A 19967-nucleotide genomic window follows, 5' to 3' on the forward strand; every position below is an offset into this window, starting at 1 on the left:
TAATATTACTAAATGCAGAACAGGGTCATTGCTTCAAATGGTCTAATCTCCTGCCCGTCACCTCCCAGCCCTCATCAGGAATAGATCTGTGAGCAGCACGGTATAATCTCCTGCCCGTCACCTCACAGCCCTCATCAGGAATAGATCTGTGAGCAGCACGGTATAATCTCCTGCCCGTCACCTCACACTCCTCATCAGGAATAGATCTGTGAGCAGCACGGTATAATCTCCTGCCCGTCACCTCACAGCCCTCATCAGGAATAGATCTGTCAGCAGCACGGTATAATTTCCTGCCCGTCACCTCCCAGCCCTCATCAGGAATAGATCTGTGAGCAGCACGGTATAATCTTCTGCCCGTCACCTCACAGCCCTCATCAGGAATAGATCTGTGAGCAGCACGGTATAATCTCCTGCCCGTCACCTCCCAGCCCTCATCAGGAATAGATCTGTGAGCAGCACGGTATAATCTCCTGCCCGTCACCTCCCAGCCCTCATCAGGAATAGATCTGTGAGCAGCACGGTATAATCTCCTGCCCGTCACCTCCCAGCCCTCATCAGGAATAGATCTGTGAGCAGCACGGTATAATCTCCTGCCCGTCACCTCCCAGCCCTCATCAGGAATAGATCTGTGAGCAGCACGGTATAATCTCCTGCCCGTCACCTCCCAGCCCTCATCAGGAATAGATCTGTCAGCAGCACGGTATAATCTCCTGCCCGTCACCTCACAGTCCTCATCAGGAATAGATCTGTCAGCAGCACGGTATAATCTTCTGCCCGTCACCTCCCAGCCCTCATCAGGAATAGATCTGTGAGCAGCACGGTATAATCTCCTGCCCGTCACCTCACACTCCTCATCAGGAATAGATCTGTGAGCAGCACGGTATAATCTCCTGCCCGTCACCTCACACTCCTCATCAGGAATAGATCTGTGAGCAGCACGGTATAATCTTCTGCCCGTCACCTCCCAGCCCTCATCAGGAATAGATCTGTGAGCAGCACGGTATAATCTCCTGCCCGTCACCTCACAGCCCTCATCAGGAATAGATCTGTGAGCAGCACGGTATAATCTCCTGCCCGTCACCTCACAGCCCTCATCAGGAATAGATCTGTGAGCAGCACGGTATAATCTCCTGCCCGTCACCTCCCAGCCCTCATCAGGAATAGATCTGTGAGCAGCACGGTATAATCTCCTGCCCGTCACCTCACAGCCCTCATCAGGAATAGATCTGTGAGCAGCACGGTATAATCTCCTGCCCGTCACCTCACAGTCCTCATCAGGAATAGATCTGTGAGCAGCACGGTATAATCTCCTGCCCGTCACCTCACAGCCCTCATCAGGAATAGATCTGTGAGCAGCACGGTATAATCTCCTGCCCGTCACCTCACAGCCCTCATCAGGAATAGATCTGTGAGCAGCACGGTATAATCTCCTGCCCGTCACCTCACAGCCCTCATCAGGAATAGATCTTTGAGCAGCACGGTATAATCTCCTGCCCGTCACCTCACAGCCCTCATCAGGAATAGATCTGTGATCAGCACGGTATAATCTCCTGCCCGTCACCTCACAGCCCTCATCAGGAATAGATCTTTGAGCAGCACGGTATAATCTCCTGCCCGTCACCTCACAGCCCTCATCAGGAATAGATCTGTGAGCAGCACGGTATAATCTCCTGCCCGTCACCTCACAGCCCTCATCAGGAATAGATCTGTGAGCAGCACGGTATAATCTCCTGCCCGTCACCTCACAGCCCTCATCAGGAATAGATCTGTGAGCAGCACGGTATAATCTCCTGCCCGTCACCTCACAGCCCTCATCAGGAATAGATCTGTGAGCAGCACGGTATAATCTCCTGCCCGTCACCTCACAGCCCTCATCAGGAATAGATCTGTGAGCAGCACGGTATAATCTCCTGCCCGTCACCTCACAGCCCTCATCAGGAATAGATCTGTGAGCAGCACGGTATAATCTCCTGCCCGTCACCTCACAGCCCTCATCAGGAATAGATCTGTGAGCAGCACGGTATAATCTCCTGCCCGTCACCTCACAGCCCTCATCAGGAATAGATCTGTGAGCAGCACGGTATAATCTCCTGCCCGTCACCTCACAGTCCTCATCAGGAATAGATCTGTGAGCAGCACGGTATAATCTCCTGCCCGTCACCTCACAGCCCTCATCAGGAATAGATCTGTGAGCAGCACGGTATAATCTCCTGCCCGTCACCTCACAGCCCTCATCAGGAATAGATCTGTGAGCAGCACGGTATAATCTCCTGCCCGTCACCTCCCAGCCCTCATCAGGAATAGATCTGTGAGCAGCACGGTATAATCTCCTGCCCGTCACCTCCCAGCCCTCATCAGGAATAGATCTGTGAGCAGCACGGTATAATCTCCTGCCCGTCACCTCACAGTCCTCATCAGGAATAGATCTGTGATCAGCACGGTATAATCTCCTGCCCGTCACCTCACAGCCCTCATCAGTAATAGATCTGTGAGCAGCACGGTATAATCTCCTGCCCGTCACCTCACAGCCCTCATCAGGAATAGATCTGTGAGCAGCACGGTATAATCTCCTGCCCGTCACCTCCCAGCCCTCATCAGGAATAGATCTGTGAGCAGCACGGTATAATCTCCTGCCCGTCACCTCACAGCCCTCATCAGGAATAGATCTGTGATCAGCACGGTATAATCTCCTGCCCGTCACCTCCCAGCCCTCATCAGGAATAGATCTGTGAGCAGCACGGTATAATCTCCTGCCCGTCACCTCCCAGCCCTCATCAGGAATAGATCTGTGAGCAGCACGGTATAATCTCCTGCCCGTCACCTCCCAGCCCTCATCAGGAATAGATCTGTGAGCAGCACGGTATAATCTCCTGCCCGTCACCTCCCAGCCCTCATCAGGAATAGATCTGTGAGCAGCACGGTATAATCTCCTGCCCGTCACCTCCCAGCCCTCATCAGGAATAGATCTGTCAGCAGCACGGTATAATCTCCTGCCCGTCACCTCACAGTCCTCATCAGGAATAGATCTGTCAGCAGCACGGTATAATCTCCTGCCCGTCACCTCCCAGCCCTCATCAGGAATAGATCTGTGAGCAGCACGGTATAATCTCCTGCCCGTCACCTCACACTCCTCATCAGGAATAGATCTGTGAGCAGCACTGTATAATCTCCTGCCCGTCACCTCACACTCCTCATCAGGAATAGATCTGTGAGCAGCACGGTATAATCTTCTGCCCGTCACCTCCCAGCCCTCATCAGGAATAGATCTGTGAGCAGCACGGTATAATCTCCTGCCCGTCACCTCACAGCCCTCATCAGGAATAGATCTGTGAGCAGCACGGTATAATCTCCTGCCCGTCACCTCACAGTCCTCATCAGGAATAGATCTGTGAGCAGCACGGTATAATCTCCTGCCCGTCACCTCCCAGCCCTCATCAGGAATAGATCTGTGAGCAGCACGGTATAATCTCCTGCCCGTCACCTCACAGCCCTCATCAGGAATAGATCTGTGAGCAGCACGGTATAATCTCCTGCCCGTCACCTCACAGTCCTCATCAGGAATAGATCTGTGAGCAGCACGGTATAATCTCCTGCCCGTCACCTCACAGCCCTCATCAGGAATAGATCTGTGAGCAGCACGGTATAATCTCCTGCCCGTCACCTCACAGCCCTCATCAGGAATAGATCTGTGAGCAGCACGGTATAATCTCCTGCCCGTCACCTCACAGTCCTCATCAGGAATAGATCTGTGATCAGCACGGTATAATCTCCTGCCCGTCACCTCACAGCCCTCATCAGGAATAGATCTTTGAGCAGCACGGTATAATCTCCTGCCCGTCACCTCACAGCCCTCATCAGGAATAGATCTGTGAGCAGCACGGTATAATCTCCTGCCCGTCACCTCACAGCCCTCATCAGGAATAGATCTGTGAGCAGCACGGTATAATCTCCTGCCCGTCACCTCACAGCCCTCATCAGGAATAGATCTGTGAGCAGCACGGTATAATCTCCTGCCCGTCACCTCACAGCCCTCATCAGGAATAGATCTGTGAGCAGCACGGTATAATCTCCTGCCCGTCACCTCACAGCCCTCATCAGGAATAGATCTGTGAGCAGCACGGTATAATCTCCTGCCCGTCACCTCACAGCCCTCATCAGGAATAGATCTGTGAGCAGCACGGTATAATCTCCTGCCCGTCACCTCACAGCCCTCATCAGGAATAGATCTGTGAGCAGCACGGTATAATCTCCTGCCCGTCACCTCACAGCCCTCATCAGGAATAGATCTGTGAGCAGCACGGTATAATCTCCTGCCCGTCACCTCACAGCCCTCATCAGGAATAGATCTGTGAGCAGCACGGTATAATCTCCTGCCCGTCACCTCACAGCCCTCATCAGGAATAGATCTGTGAGCAGCACGGTATAATCTCCTGCCCGTCACCTCACAGTCCTCATCAGGAATAGATCTGTGAGCAGCACGGTATAATCTCCTGCCCGTCACCTCACAGCCCTCATCAGGAATAGATCTGTGAGCAGCACGGTATAATCTCCTGCCCGTCACCTCACAGCCCTCATCAGGAATAGATCTGTGAGCAGCACGGTATAATCTCCTGCCCGTCACCTCCCAGCCCTCATCAGGAATAGATCTGTGAGCAGCACGGTATAATCTCCTGCCCGTCACCTCCCAGCCCTCATCAGGAATAGATCTGTGAGCAGCACGGTATAATCTCCTGCCCGTCACCTCACAGTCCTCATCAGGAATAGATCTGTGATCAGCACGGTATAATCTCCTGCCCGTCACCTCACAGCCCTCATCAGTAATAGATCTGTGAGCAGCACGGTATAATCTCCTGCCCGTCACCTCACAGCCCTCATCAGGAATAGATCTGTGAGCAGCACGGTATAATCTCCTGCCCGTCACCTCCCAGCCCTCATCAGGAATAGATCTGTGAGCAGCACGGTATAATCTCCTGCCCGTCACCTCACAGCCCTCATCAGGAATAGATCTGTGATCAGCACGGTATAATCTCCTGCCCGTCACCTCACAGCCCTCATCAGTAATAGATCTGTGAGCAGCACGGTATAATCTCCTGCCCGTCACCTCACAGCCCTCATCAGGAATAGATCTGTGAGCAGCACCGTATAATCTTCTGCCCGTCACCTCCCAGCCCTCATCAGGAATAGATCTGAGCAGCACGGTATAATCTCCTGCCCGTCACCTCACAGCCCTCATCAGGAATAGATCTGTGAGCAGCACGGTATAATCTCCTGCCCGTCACCTCACAGTCCTCATCAGGAATAGATCTGTGAGCAGCACGGTATAATCTCCTGCCCGTCACCTCACAGCCCTCATCAGGAATAGATCTGTGAGCAGCACGGTATAATCTCCTGCCCGTCACCTCACAGCCCTCATCAGGAATAGATCTGTGAGCAGCACGGTATAATCTCCTGCCCGTCACCTCACAGCCCTCATCAGGAATAGATCTGTGAGCAGCACGGTATAATCTCCTGCCCGTCACCTCACAGCCCTCATCAGGAATAGATCTGTGAGCAGCACGGTATAATCTCCTGCCCGTCACCTCACAGTCCTCATCAGGAATAGATCTGTGAGCAGCACTGTATAATCTCCTGCCCGTCACCTCACAGCCCTCATCAGGAATAGATCTGTGAGCAGCACGGTATAATCTCCTGCCCGTCACCTCACAGCCCTCATCAGGAATAGATCTGTGAGCAGCACGGTATAATCTCCTGCCCGTCACCTCACAGCCCTCATCAGGAATAGATCTGTGAGCAGCACGGTATAATCTTCTGCCCGTCACCTCACACTCCTCATCAGGAATAGATCTGTGAGCAGCACGGTATAATCTCCTGCCCGTCACCTCACAGCCCTCATCAGGAATAGATCTGTGAGCAGCACGGTATAATCTCCTGCCCGTCACCTCACAGCCCTCATCAGGAATAGATCTGTGAGCAGCACGGTATAATCTCCTGCCCGTCACCTCACAGTCCTCATCAGGAATAGATCTGTGAGCAGCACGGTATAATCTCCTGCCCGTCACCTCACAGCCCTCATCAGGAATAGATCTGTGAGCAGCACGGTATAATCTCCTGCCCGTCACCTCACAGCCCTCATCAGGAATAGATCTGTGAGCAGCACGGTATAATCTCCTGCCCGTCACCTCACAGCCCTCATCAGGAATAGATCTGTGAGCAGCACGGTATAATCTTCTGCCCGTCACCTCACACTCCTCATCAGGAATAGATCTGTGAGCAGCACGGTATAATCTCCTGCCCGTCACCTCACAGCCCTCATCAGGAATAGATCTGTGAGCAGCACGGTATAATCTCCTGCCCGTCACCTCACAGTCCTCATCAGGAATAGATCTGTGAGCAGCACGGTATAATCTCCTGCCCGTCACCTCACAGCCCTCATCAGGAATAGATCTGTGAGCAGCACGGTATAATCTCCTGCCCGTCACCTCACAGCCCTCATCAGGAATAGATCTGTGAGCAGCACGGTATAATCTCCTGCCCGTCACCTCACAGCCCTCATCAGGAATAGATCTGTGAGCAGCACGGTATAATCTTCTGCCCGTCACCTCACACTCCTCATCAGGAATAGATCTGTGAGCAGCACGGTATAATCTCCTGCCCGTCACCTCACAGCCCTCATCAGGAATAGATCTGTGAGCAGCACGGTATAATCTCCTGCCCGTCACCTCACAGCCCTCATCAGGAATAGATCTGTGAGCAGCACGGTATAATCTCCTGCCCGTCACCTCACAGCCCTCATCAGGAATAGATCTGTGAGCAGCAGAGAATTAAACAGGAGGAGTGCAGTAGATTGATATACAGGATTTTAGAAGAAGACTCGGCAGAGCTTTTCGCTGCTTATTCATGGCTCAGGGGTCCGGAGGGCGGTCTTAATTAGTGAATGACCGGCTTCCTTCTATGATGGGTCATAGAGGTAATTGCATATCAGGCTATTCTATCACATTACATGGCTATGAAGGAATTGCCATCAGCTCACTGCAGGTCTCATTCCACATCTTGAGAACTAGTTTGTGCTCCCACAGTAAACTTTACATTTGCCTGTTCCACTCATTGATCTCCTCACTGTCATAGTGTCTTCTAATATCTAATCTGTGTCTCCTCCATTCAGTTTCATCCCATTGCTTCTAGTCTTTCCTTGTGCAAATGAGAATAAAGATGATCCTTCTACAATGTGACAGCCCTTGGGATATTTGTAGACAGCTATTAAGTCTCCTCTCAGTCTTCTTTTTTGCAAGCTAAACATTCCCAAATCCTGCAACCGTTCCTCGTAGGACATGGTTTGCAGACCAGTCACCATTCTGGTCGCTCTTCTCTGAACTTGCTCCAGTTTGTCTATGTCTTTTTTAAAATGTGGCGCCCAAAACTGGACGCAGTATTCCAGATGAGGTCTGACCAAAGAGGAGTAAAGACCGATAATGACTTCACGTGATCTGTACTGTATGCTTCTGTTAATACATCCCAGAATTGTATTTGCTTTTTTTGCTGCACGGAGGTGTATATACCGTACGCTCACCGAGTTCTTCAATAACCGGCCTAGTAGTGAAAGCAGTTGCGGGCTCGTCCATCACTAGTCAGTTAATTGCGTAATTGTCCAGCTGATTGGAGGAGGCAGAGTTGCGTTCTTCTGACAAACCAGTTGGCAGCAGTGGCATCTGCGTGGTTCTCCCTGCTGCGTCACCTGACAAACTGGTGAAATCTGCGTGATCTCTCTGGTGTTACCTGTGACAGAGACCTTCACTATTTAGCATGCTCCTTGCTGTGCAAACTGAAACCTCAGCAACCGCTTCCACGAAATCTTGCTGCAAATCTTCTACAGTCACTGAAGTTTTTTACATCACATGCCTCCTAAGGAAACTTCTGGCAGATGATCACAACATTCTCTTACTTTCACTTCCAGGTAGTGTAGCCGGTGACTGCTTCTTCTCTCGGTCATGTCCAGGTAGTGTAGCCGGTGACTGCTTCTTCTCTCGGTCATGTCCAGGTAGTGTAGCCAGTGACTGCTTCTTCTCTCGGTCATGTCCAGGTAGTGTAGCCTGTGACTGCTTCTTCTCTCGGTCATGTCCAGGTAGTGTAGCCAGTGACTGCTTCTTCTCTCGGTCATGTCCAGGTAGTGTAACCAGTGACTGCTTCTTCTCTCTGCCATGTCCAGGTAGTGTAACCAGTGACTGCTTCTTCTCTCTGCCATGTCCAGGTAGTGTAGCCAGTGACTGCTTCTTCTCTCGGTCATGACCAGGTAGTGTAGCCAGTGACTGCTTCTTCTCTCGGTCATGTCCAGGTAGTGTAGCCGGTGACTGCTTCTTCTCTCGGTCATGTCCAGGTAGTGTAGCCGGTGACTGCTTCTTCTCTCGGTCATGTCCAGGTAGTGTAGCCGGTGACTGCTTCTTCTCTCGGTCATGTCCAGGTAGTGTAGCCGGTGACTGCTTCTTCTCTCGGTCATGTCCAGGTAGTGTAGCCGGTGACTGCTTCTTCTCTCGGTCATGTCCAGGTAGTGTAGCCGGTGACTGCTTCTTCTCTCGGTCATGTCCAGGTAGTGTAGCCGGTGACTGCTTCTTCTCTCGGTCATGTCCAGGTAGTGTAGCCGGTGACTGCTTCTTCTCTCGGTCATGTCCAGGTAGTGTAGCCGGTGACTGCTTCTTCTCTCGGTCATGTCCAGGTAGTGTAGCCGGTGACTGCTTCTTGTCTCGGTCATGTCCAGGTAGTGTAGCCGGTGACTGCTTCTTCTCTCGGTCATGTCCAGGTAGTGTAGCCTGTGACTGCTTCTTCTCTCGGTCATGACCAGGTAGTGTAGCCAGTGACTGCTTCTTCTCTCGGTCATGTCCAGGTAGTGTAGCCAGTGACTGCTTCTTCTCTCTGCCATGTCCAGGTAGTGTAGCCAGTGACTGCTTCTTCTCTCGGTCATGACCAGGTAGTGTAGCCGGTGACTGCTTCTTCTCTCGGTCATGTCCAGGTAGTGTAGCCGGTGACTGCTTCTTCTCTCGGTCATGTCCAGGTAGTGTAGCCGGTGACTGCTTCTTCTCTCGGTCATGTCCAGGTAGTGTAGCCGGTGACTGCTTCTTCTCTCGGTCATGTCCAGGTAGTGTAGCCGGTGACTGCTTCTTCTCTCGGTCATGTCCAGGTAGTGTAGCCGGTGACTGCTTCTTCTCTCGGTCATGTCCAGGTAGTGTAGCCGGTGACTGCTTCTTCTCTCGGTCATGTCCAGGTAGTGTAGCCGGTGACTGCTTCTTCTCTCGGTCATGTCCAGGTAGTGTAGCCGGTGACTGCTTCTTCTCTCGGTCATGTCCAGGTAGTGTAGCCGGTGACTGCTTCTTGTCTCGGTCATGTCCAGGTAGTGTAGCCAGTAACTGCTTCTTCTCTCGGTCATGTCCAGGTAGTGTAGCCAGTGACTGCTTCTTCTCTCGGTCATGTCCAGGTAGTGTAGCCAGTGACTGCTTCTTCTCTCGGTCATGTCCAGGTAGTGTAGCCAGTGACTGCTTCTTCTCTCGGTCATGTCCAGGTAGTGTAGCCAGTGACTGCTTCTTCTCTCGGTCATGTCCAGGTAGTGTAGCCAGTGACTGCTTCTTCTCTCTGCCATGTCCAGGTAGTGTAACCAGTGACTGCTTCTTCTCTCTGCCATGTCCAGGTAGTGTAGCCAGTGACTGCTTCTTCTCTCGGTCATGTCCAGGTAGTGTAGCCGGTGACTGCTTCTTCTCTCGGTCATGTCCAGGTAGTGTAGCCGGTGACTGCTTCTTCTCTCGGTCATGTCCAGGTAGTGTAGCCGGTGACTGCTTCTTCTCTCGGTCATGTCCAGGTAGTGTAGCCGGTGACTGCTTCTTCTCTCGGTCATGTCCAGGTAGTGTAGCCGGTGACTGCTTCTTGTCTCGGTCATGTCCAGGTAGTGTAGCCAGTGACTGCTTCTTCTCTCGGTCATGTCCAGGTAGTGTAGCCGGTGACTGCTTCTTCTCTCGGTCATGTCCAGGTAGTGTAGCCGGTGACTGCTTCTTCTCTCGGTCATGTCCAGGTAGTGTAGCCAGTGACTGCTTCTTCTCTCGGTCATGTCCAGGTAGTGTAGCCAGTGACTGCTTCTTCTCTCGGTCATGTCCAGGTAGTGTAGCCAGTGACTGCTTCTTCTCTCTGCCATGTCCAGGTAGTGTAACCAGTGACTGCTTCTTCTCTCTGCCATGTCCAGGTAGTGTAGCCAGTGACTGCTTCTTCTCTCGGTCATGACCAGGTAGTGTAGCCAGTGACTGCTTCTTCTCTCGGTCATGTCCAGGTAGTGTAGCCAGTGACTGCTTCTTCTCTCGGTCATGTCCAGGTAGTGTAGCCGGTGACTGCTTCTTCTCTCGGTCATGTCCAGGTAGTGTAGCCGGTGACTGCTTCTTCTCTCGGTCATGTCCAGGTAGTGTAGCCGGTGACTGCTTCTTCTCTCGGTCATGTCCAGGTAGTGTAGCCGGTGACTGCTTCTTCTCTCGGTCATGTCCAGGTAGTGTAGCCGGTGACTGCTTCTTCTCTCGGTCATGTCCAGGTAGTGTAGCCGGTGACTGCTTCTTCTCTCGGTCATGTCCAGGTAGTGTAGCCGGTGACTGCTTCTTCTCTCGGTCATGTCCAGGTAGTGTAGCCGGTGACTGCTTCTTGTCTCGGTCATGTCCAGGTAGTGTAGCCAGTGACTGCTTCTTCTCTCGGTCATGTCCAGGTAGTGTAGCCAGTGACTGCTTCTTCTCTCGGTCATGTCCAGGTAGTGTAGCCAGTGACTGCTTCTTCTCTCGGTCATGTCCAGGTAGTGTAGCCAGTGACTGCTTCTTCTCTCGGTCATGTCCAGGTAGTGTAGCCAGTGACTGCTTCTTCTCTCGGTCATGTCCAGGTAGTGTAGCCAGTGACTGCTTCTTCTCTCTGCCATGTCCAGGTAGTGTAACCAGTGACTGCTTCTTCTCTCTGCCATGTCCAGGTAGTGTAGCCAGTGACTGCTTCTTCTCTCGGTCATGTCCAGGTAGTGTAGCCAGTGACTGCTTCTTCTCTCGGTCATGTCCAGGTAGTGTAGCCGGTGACTGCTTCTTCTCTCGGTCATGTCCAGGTAGTGTAGCCGGTGACTGCTTCTTCTCTCGGTCATGTCCAGGTAGTGTAGCCGGTGACTGCTTCTTCTCTCGGTCATGTCCAGGTAGTGTAGCCGGTGACTGCTTCTTCTCTCGGTCATGTCCAGGTAGTGTAGCCAGTGACTGCTTCTTCTCTCGGTCATGTCCAGGTAGTGTAGCCAGTGACTGCTTCTTCTCTCGGTCATGTCCAGGTAGTGTAGCCAGTGACTGCTTCTTCTCTCTGCCATGTCCAGGTAGTGTAACCAGTGACTGCTTCTTCTCTCTGCCATGTCCAGGTAGTGTAGCCAGTGACTGCTTCTTCTCTCGGTCATGACCAGGTAGTGTAGCCAGTGACTGCTTCTTCTCTCGGTCATGTCCAGGTAGTGTAGCCAGTGACTGCTTCTTCTCTCGGTCATGTCCAGGTAGTGTAGCCGGTGACTGCTTCTTCTCTCGGTCATGTCCAGGTAGTGTAGCCGGTGACTGCTTCTTCTCTCGGTCATGTCCAGGTAGTGTAGCCGGTGACTGCTTCTTCTCTCGGTCATGTCCAGGTAGTGTAGCCGGTGACTGCTTCTTCTCTCGGTCATGTCCAGGTAGTGTAGCCGGTGACTGCTTCTTCTCTCGGTCATGTCCAGGTAGTGTAGCCGGTGACTGCTTCTTCTCTCGGTCATGTCCAGGTAGTGTAGCCGGTGACTGCTTCTTGGCTCGGTCATGTCCAGGTAGTGTAGCCAGTGACTGCTTCTTCTCTCGGTCATGTCCAGGTAGTGTAGCCTGTGACTGCTTCTTCTCTCGGTCATGACCAGGTAGTGTAGCCAGTGACTGCTTCTTCTCTCGGTCATGTCCAGGTAGTGTAGCCAGTGACTGCTTCTTCTCTCTGCCATGTCCAGGTAGTGTAGCCAGTGACTGCTTCTTCTCTCGGTCATGACCAGGTAGTGTAGCCAGTGACTGCTTCTTCTCTCGGTCATGTCCAGGTAGTGTAGCCGGTGACTGCTTCTTCTCTCGGTCATGTCCAGGTAGTGTAGCCGGTGACTGCTTCTTCTCTCGGTCATGTCCAGGTAGTGTAGCCGGTGACTGCTTCTTCTCTCGGTCATGTCCAGGTAGTGTAGCCGGTGACTGCTTCTTCTCTCGGTCATGTCCAGGTAGTGTAGCCGGTGACTGCTTCTTCTCTCGGTCATGTCCAGGTAGTGTAGCCGGTGACTGCTTCTTCTCTCGGTCATGTCCAGGTAGTGTAGCCGGTGACTGCTTCTTGTCTCGGTCATGTCCAGGTAGTGTAGCCGGTGACTGCTTCTTCTCTCGGTCATGTCCAGGTAGTGTAGCCGGTGACTGCTTCTTCTCTCGGTCATGTCCAGGTAGTGTAGCCGGTGACTGCTTCTTCTCTCGGTCATGTCCAGGTAGTGTAGCCAGTGACTGCTTCTTCTCTCGGTCATGTCCAGGTAGTGTAGCCGGTGACTGCTTCTTCTCTCGGTCATGTCCAGGTAGTGTAGCCGGTGACTGCTTCTTGTCACGGTCATGTCCAGGTAGTGTAGCCGGTGACTGCTTCTTGTCTCGGTCATGTCCAGGTAGTGTAGCCGGTGACTGCTTCTTGTCTCGGTCATGTCCAGGTAGTGTAGCCGGTGACTGCTTCTTGTCTCGGTCATGTCCAGGTAGTGTAGCCTGTGCTCCTATGTGACCTCTGCCTACAGCTTTATCTCTACGAACACTCGATTCTGCTGGATCCTTTCTCCTTTGTACAATGATCTCTTCTGTTCTCCGACCGCTCTCAGCTTCCCCATATTTCTAACCTGCAATTACAGGTCACTGACCCCTCGCCAGTCCAGGTATTTGATGCATTTTTTCATGATCGGTTAAACAATTGATTATTGCATTCTGTGCGGGAGAAATATGACTCTTATGGTGGAGTCAATCAGCTAGAGCGATTCTGAGACAACAGGAGTCCGTAAAAGTGGTATTAGGTGGTAAATGTGGAGTAACCGCCTGTTAGATTAGTTGTGTTCAGGTCTTTACATTGTGATAAAGCAAGGAAGGAAGAACATACAGCAGAAAGTTCCTAAGTTACACATACATACATTATAGGACCAATCTATGGCATCTGCTGAACAAGCCAACATTTCGAGATGGTTCATAAAACCAGATCCATCTAATAATGCAGACACCCTGTGATCCTTCTCCAGCGGAAAAAGATCCTGGATACAATGTTGATCTGGGTTATTGTTAGAATCCACTGAGTATAATTCAATAGTGACCGCGCTATGGAGCAATCAGCTCCAATCAGCGAAGATCATGGGGGTAACCAACGCTGGTGTAGGGAGCTCCGTACAATGATGGAGGTAGTGTCACCATTTCTACAACACTGAAGAGAAAGTCATCCTTACCTTGTGTCCCAACAAGAACCATGGGGACATCGGCTGTGTTGCGGTAACTGGACAGGCGAGCATAATAATTAAATACAGTCTGAAAACTGATCTCATCTTCAAGACTGAACACAAAGACGACGGCGTCAACCCAAGCAGCAAACTGGAAAAGAAGTAGACATCATGAGGGACAGGCTCTGCAGGAGCCACAAGGCTGAGGACACGAGGATTATATTTTATGGATATATATATACACACACACACACACACACACACATGTATACACATACAGTATATCACGGGATGACTCACCATCTGGGCACGGAAGTGTAAAGCTGGACTTGCAGATTAGTCTAAAGTAAGCCAAACCTAACAGGGATGGAGGAGTATCTGAGAATAGGCTGTCACGGTATTCTAGATGGGACGCAGTCGTCCGGCAGCTATCGGAGTATTCTAGATGGGACGCAGTCATCCGGCAGCTATCGCAGTATTCTAGATGGGACGCAGTCATCCGGCAGCTATCGCGGTATTCTAGATGGGACGCAGTCGTCCAGCAGCTATCGCGGTATTCTAGATGGGACGCAGTCATCCGGCAGCTATCGCGGTATTCTAGATGGGACGCAGTCATCCGGCAGCTATCGCGGTATTCTAGATGGGACGCAGTCGTCCGGCAGCTATCGCAGTATTCTAGATGGGACGCAGTCGTCCGGCAGCTATCGCAGTATTCTAGATGGGACGCAGTCGTCCGGCAGCTATCGCAGTATTCTAGATGGGACGCAGTCATCCGGCAGCTATCGCGGTATTCTAGATGGGACGCAGTCGTCCGGCAGCTATCGCAGTATTCTAGATGGGACGCAGTCGTCCGGCAGCTATCGCAGTATTCTAGATGGGACGCAGTCGTCCAGCAGCTATCGCGGTATTCTAGATGGGACGCAGTCGTCCGGCAGCTATCGCAGTATTCTAGATGGGACGCAGTCGTCCGGCAGCTATCGCAGTATTCTAGATGGGACGCAGTCGTCCGGCAGCTATCGCAGTATTCTAGATGGGACGCAGTCGTCCGGCAGCTATCGCAGTATTCTAGATGGGACGCAGTCGTCCGGCACCTATCGCAGTATTCTAGATGGGACGCAGTCGGCCGGCAGCTATCGCAGTATTCTAGATGGGACGCAGTCGTCCTGCAGATATCGCAGTATTCTAGATGGGACGTAGTCATCCGGCAGCTGTCACGGTAATCTAGATGGGACGCAGTCGTCCGGCAGCTATCGCAGTATTCTAGATGGGACGCAGTCGTCCAGCAGCTATCGCAGTATTCTAGATGGGACGCAGTCATCCGGCAGCTATCGCGGTATTCTAGATGGGACGCAGTCGTCCGGCAGCTATCGCAGTATTCTAGATGGGACGCAGTCGTCCAGCAGCTATCGCAGTATTCTAGATGGGACGCAGTCGTCCGGCAGCTATCGCGGTATTCTAGATGGGACGCAGTCGTCCGGCAGCTATCGCAGTATTCTAGATGGGACGCAGTCGTCCAGCAGCTATCGCAGTATTCTAGATGGGACGCAGTCGTCCGGCAGCTATCGCAGTATTCTAGATGGGACGCAGTCGTCCAGCAGCTATCGCAGTATTCTAGATGGGACGCAGTCGTCCGGCAGCTATCGCGGTATTCTAGATGGGACGCAGTCGTCCGGCAGCTATCGCAGTATTCTAGATGGGACGCAGTCGTCCGGCAGCTATCGCAGTATTCTAGATGGGACGCAGTCGTCCGGCAGCTATCGCAGTATTCTAGATGGGACGCAGTCGTCCGGCAGCTATCGCAGTATTCTAGATGGGGCGCAGTCGTCCGGCAGCTATCGCAGTATTCTAGATGGGACGGAGTCGTCCGGCAGCTATCGCAGTATTCTAGATGGGACGCAGTCGTCCGGCAGCTATCGTAGTATTCTAGATGGGACGCAGTCGTCCGGCAGCTATCGTAGTATTCTAGATGGGACGCAGTCGTCCGGCAGCTGTCACGGTATTCTAGATGGGACGCAGTCGTCCGGCAGCTATCGCGGTATTCTAGATGGGACGCAGTCGTCCGGCAGCTATCGCGGTATTCTAGATGGGACGCAGTCATCCGGCAGCTGTCACGGTATTCTAGATGGGACGCAGTCGTCCAGCAGCTATCGCGGTATTCTATAAGGAACGCAGTCATCTGGCAGCTATCGCGGTATTCTATAAGGAACGCAGTCGTCCGGCAGCTATCGCGGTTGTAACGGGTCTGGGAGGCGGAACCTCTGGGCTACTATACAAGGGAGCGGTCCTTGTAAGGGAGCGGGTGGCGACCAGGCAGGCAGTCACAGCAGGTGACCGGGACAGTCTCTGGGTGTACGGGCAGGAGGTCACGGCAAGTGATCAGGGCAGTCTCTGGAAGAACGGGCTGGAGGTCACGGCAAGTGACCGGGGCAGTCTCTGGAAGAACGGGCTGGAGGTCACGGCAAGTGACCGGGGCAGTCTCTAGGTAAAGGGTAGGTACGACCTGTGATGGCTGAACCTCCAGGTAGGCTAGCAAGGCAGATGGAGGATGTGTGCTCCCAGGTGAGCAAGCGAGAGTCTCTGGAATAGCAGGTGGTCACAGCACGTGACGGCGGAGACTCCAGGTAGGCAAGCAGGCAGGTAGCGGAGAAGCGCTCCCAGGTGAGCGGGCAAGAGTCTCTGGAATAGCTGGTGGTCACAGCACGTGACAGCGGAGCCTCCGGGCAGGCAAGCAGGCAGGTAGCGGAGAAGCGCTCCCAGGTGAGCGGGCAAGAGTCTGGAATAGCTGGTGGTCACAGCACGTGACAGCGGAGCCTCCGGGCAGGCAAGCAGGCAGGTAGCGGAGAAGCGCTCCCAGGTGAGCGGGCAAGCTGGTCCATAGACAGACTGACCGGAGTTGTAAGGCAGACCATCGGACCTCAGGCAAGCAGGCAGGTAGCTGATGTGCGCTCCCAGGTGAGCGGGCAAGTTGGTCCTTAGACAGACTGACCGGAGTTGTAAGGCAGACCGTCGGACCTCAGGCAGGCAGGCAGGTAACAGGAAATCAGGCAGGATTAGGACAGCAAGCTGGCAGGAATCTGGCAGGTAACTGGCAGGTAACTGGCAACGGGACCTGAGGGCTGAAGCAGAGTAGAACGGTGCAACAACATTGCTCGGGCACCTCCATTTTGGAGGAGGTGCCTTATATATGGTAAAGTCCTCCGGCCATTGGCCGGGGACTCCTTAGGACGGCGCGCGCGGCCCCTTGAAGAGGGAGGGAGGGCGCGCGCGCGCGCCCTAAGCACAGTGGCCGGGAAGGAGCGCGCGCTGCCAGCAGAGCGGGAGAGGGACGCCGGGCACGGAGCAGAGCGGTGAGGGGAACAGCGTCCCTGCCTAGCAGAGGGCAGGGACGCCGGCACTACAGTACCCCCCCCTTTAGGCCCCCCCTTTTTTAGGCCAGATAGAAATTTAGCTAGGATGAGAGGGGCATGGATGTTCTCCCGGGGCTCCCACGTTCTCTCCTCAGGACCAAACCCCTTCCAATCTACCAGAAAAAAGGTCTTTCCTCTTACCCTTTTGGTGGCAAGAATGTTCTCTACCTCAAACTCGTCCTCAGCAGAAACCGGAGCAGGAGGCGTACCTGTAGACTTGGAAAAAGAGTTAAGCACCACGGGTTTGAGGAGAGATACATGGAAGGAGTTAGGGATCCGTAAGTTGGCCGGGAGTTTCAATTTATAGGCCACCGGGTTGATCTGACTGATGACCTCCAGAGGACCGATGAACCGAGGCCCTAACTTGTAAGAAGGTATCTTGAGTCGAACATATTTAGATGAGAGCCAGACTTTATCTCCTGGACGAAATTGTGGAGGATCCAGGCGTTTTTTTGTCAGCGTGTCTTTTCATACGCTCGGATGACAGAAGGAGTGCGGACCGGGTACTCTCCCATATGGAGGAAAATTTGCTAACGAGAGATTCCGCAGCCGGGTTGTCCACAGAGGTGGAGACAGGAAAAGGAATCCGAGGATGCTGACCAAAGACTACAAAAAACGGGGATTTGGAGGAGGATTCGCTCTCGTGATTATTATAAGAGAACTCGGCCCATGGTAGGAGATCCACCCAGTCAGAATGGTGGGCATTAACGAAGTGCCGGAGGTAACTGGTCAGGTTCTGATTGATCCGCTCCACTTGACCATTGGACTGTGGGTGGTAAGCGGAAGAGAAGTCCAGGGTGACGTCTAGGAGTTTACAAGTGGCTCTCCAGAAACGTGAGGTGAACTGTACCCCACGATCCGACACGATGTGGAGGGGCAGGCCATGAAGACGGAAGATGTGGCGGATAAAGTCTTTAGCCAGCTCGGGTGCAGACGGAAGACCTGGCAGGGGAATAAAGTGAGCCATCTTGGAAAAGCGGTCAGCGACCACCCAAATGACCGTACAACCGGCAGAGACGGGGAGATCAGTTATAAAGTCCATTGCTATATGCTGCCAGGGGGCAGCAGGTACAGGAAGCGGAAGGAGGCGTCCGGCTGGCAGATGTCTCGGGACTTTGTTGCGGGCGCAGGACACACAGGCAGAAACAAAGTCTATTATGTCCTTGTGCAGAGTAGGCCACCAATAGTGCCGGGCAATAAGCTGGAGGGTCTTTTTCTGACCGGCGTGGCCAGCTAGTTTAGACGAATGGCCCCAGTGTAGGATCTTCTCCCGATCAGGTACTGAAACAAACGTCTTACCGGGAGGGAGACGATTTAGACTCACGGGAGCCACCTGCATTACTCTGGCGGGATCGATGATATGTTTAGGTTCTTCCTCGAGATCGGACACCAGAAAGGATCGGGACAAGGCGTCTGCTTTGACGTTTTTGTCAGCCGGGCGAAAATGAAGAACAAAATCAAAGCGAGCAAAAAACAAGGACCACCGGGCATGGCGCGGGTTAAGTCTCTGGGCATGCTGGAGGTAAGCCAAGTTCTTGTGGTCAGTGTAAATTATTACCGGATGAAGAGCCCCCTCGAGTAGGTAACGCCACTCCTCCAACGCCAGCTTGTTGGCCAATAACTCTCGGTCTCCTATGGAATAGTTGCGCTCAGAAGAGGAGAAGAGTTTGGAGAAGAAGCCACAAGTTACCATTCTCCCGGAAGATGATTCTTGAGTAAGTACCGCTCCGGCTCCAGAGGAGGAGGCGTCAACTTCCAGGAAGAACTGCTTGTTGCCGTCCGGGCGATGCAGCACCGGGGCGGAAGAGAAGGCCTGTTTTAGGGAAAGAAAGGCCTCCTCTGCTTCGGGCGGCCACTCTTTGGGATTAGTACCCTTACGGGTGAGCGCGGAAATTGGGGCAGTCCGGGAAGAGAAGTGCGGGATGAAGAGGCGGTAATAGTTGGCGAAGCCCAGGAACCGTTGAATAGCCTTCAACCCCTCTGGTCGGGGCCATTTCTCGATGGCAGACAGTTTCTCAGGATCCATTTGTAGGCCGGTCTGAGAGATAATGTAGCCCAGAAACGGAAGCGAGGTCTGCTCAAAGAGGCACTTCTCATATTTAGCGTAGAGATGGTTCTGCCTGAGCCTGAGCAGGACCTGACGAACATCCCTCCAGTGAGTGTTGAGATCCGGAGAGAAGACCAAGATGTCGTCCAGGTACACCACTACGCAGGAGTAGAGAAGGTCCCGGAAGATGTCATTGACCAACTCTTGAAAGACGGCAGGAGCGTTACAGAGGCCAAAGGGCATTACCAGATATTCATAGTGGCCGTCCCGGGTGTTGAATACCGTCTTCCATTCATCCCCCTGACGGATACGAACCAGGTTGTACGCCCCACGGAGGTCCAGTTTGGTGAAGATTCTAGCCCCCCTCAGACGATCAAATAACTCCGGAATGAGCGGAAGGGGGTACTTATTCTTCACCGTGATCTGGTTAAGGCCTCTATAGTCTATACAGGGACGGAGAGAGCCGTCCTTCTTTTTGACGAAAAAGAAGCCTGCTCCCGCCGGGGAGGTAGATTTCCGGATGAATCCCCTGGCCAGATTCTCCTCAATATATTCGGACATCGACCGGGTCTCAGCAGCGGATAATGGATAAATACGCCCACGGGGAGGAGAAGAACCAGGTAACAGGTCGATAGGACAGTCGTATGATCTATGAGGGGGTAGTGTCTCTGCCTCCTTTTTATTAAAGACATCACCATAAGACCAATAAGGAATCGGAAGTCCAGGTAGATTAGCTGGGGTAGGAGAAGGACGGACGGGATGAACGGGAACCAGACAGGTCTTATGGCAGCCCTGTCCCCAGCGAAGGACTTCTCCGGTCTGCCAGTCAAGAACGGGTGCATGTTTCTGGAGCCAAGGTAGGCCTAGCAAGAGGGCGTGAGAGAGTCCAGGCAGAACATGAAAAGAGATACTCTCAGAATGCAGCATTCCCACCTGCAGAGTAATGGATTCGGTGATGAGTTGGATGGGGCGTGGTAAGAGCCCCCCATCCACGGCAGCAACAGACAAGGGTACAGCCAGAGGTTTGGTGGGGATGCGGTATTTCTCTACCAGG

General features: G+C 52.9%; 1 protein-coding gene across 5 annotated transcripts in view; it reads right to left on the reverse strand.

Annotated features, from left to right (window-relative positions):
• Positions 1–19967, reverse strand: part of AGAP3 (ArfGAP with GTPase domain, ankyrin repeat and PH domain 3) — a 447006-nt gene that overhangs the window by 296055 nt on the left and 130984 nt on the right. For all 5 annotated transcript variants that reach the window (XM_073677119.1, XM_073677116.1, XM_073677118.1 and 2 more), the window contains exon 5: positions 13469–13610. In XM_073677119.1, the coding sequence (XP_073533220.1) occupies positions 13469–13610 (142 nt within the window). The remainder of the gene's footprint in view (positions 1–13468; positions 13611–19967) is intronic.

The sequence above is a fragment of the Phyllobates terribilis genome, unplaced genomic scaffold (genome assembly GCF_046119375.1).
Source record: "Phyllobates terribilis strain yellow unplaced genomic scaffold, ASM4611937v1 Scaffold_4__5_contigs__length_816908805, whole genome shotgun sequence".
NCBI classification, from domain to species: domain Eukaryota; kingdom Metazoa; phylum Chordata; class Amphibia; order Anura; family Dendrobatidae; genus Phyllobates; species Phyllobates terribilis.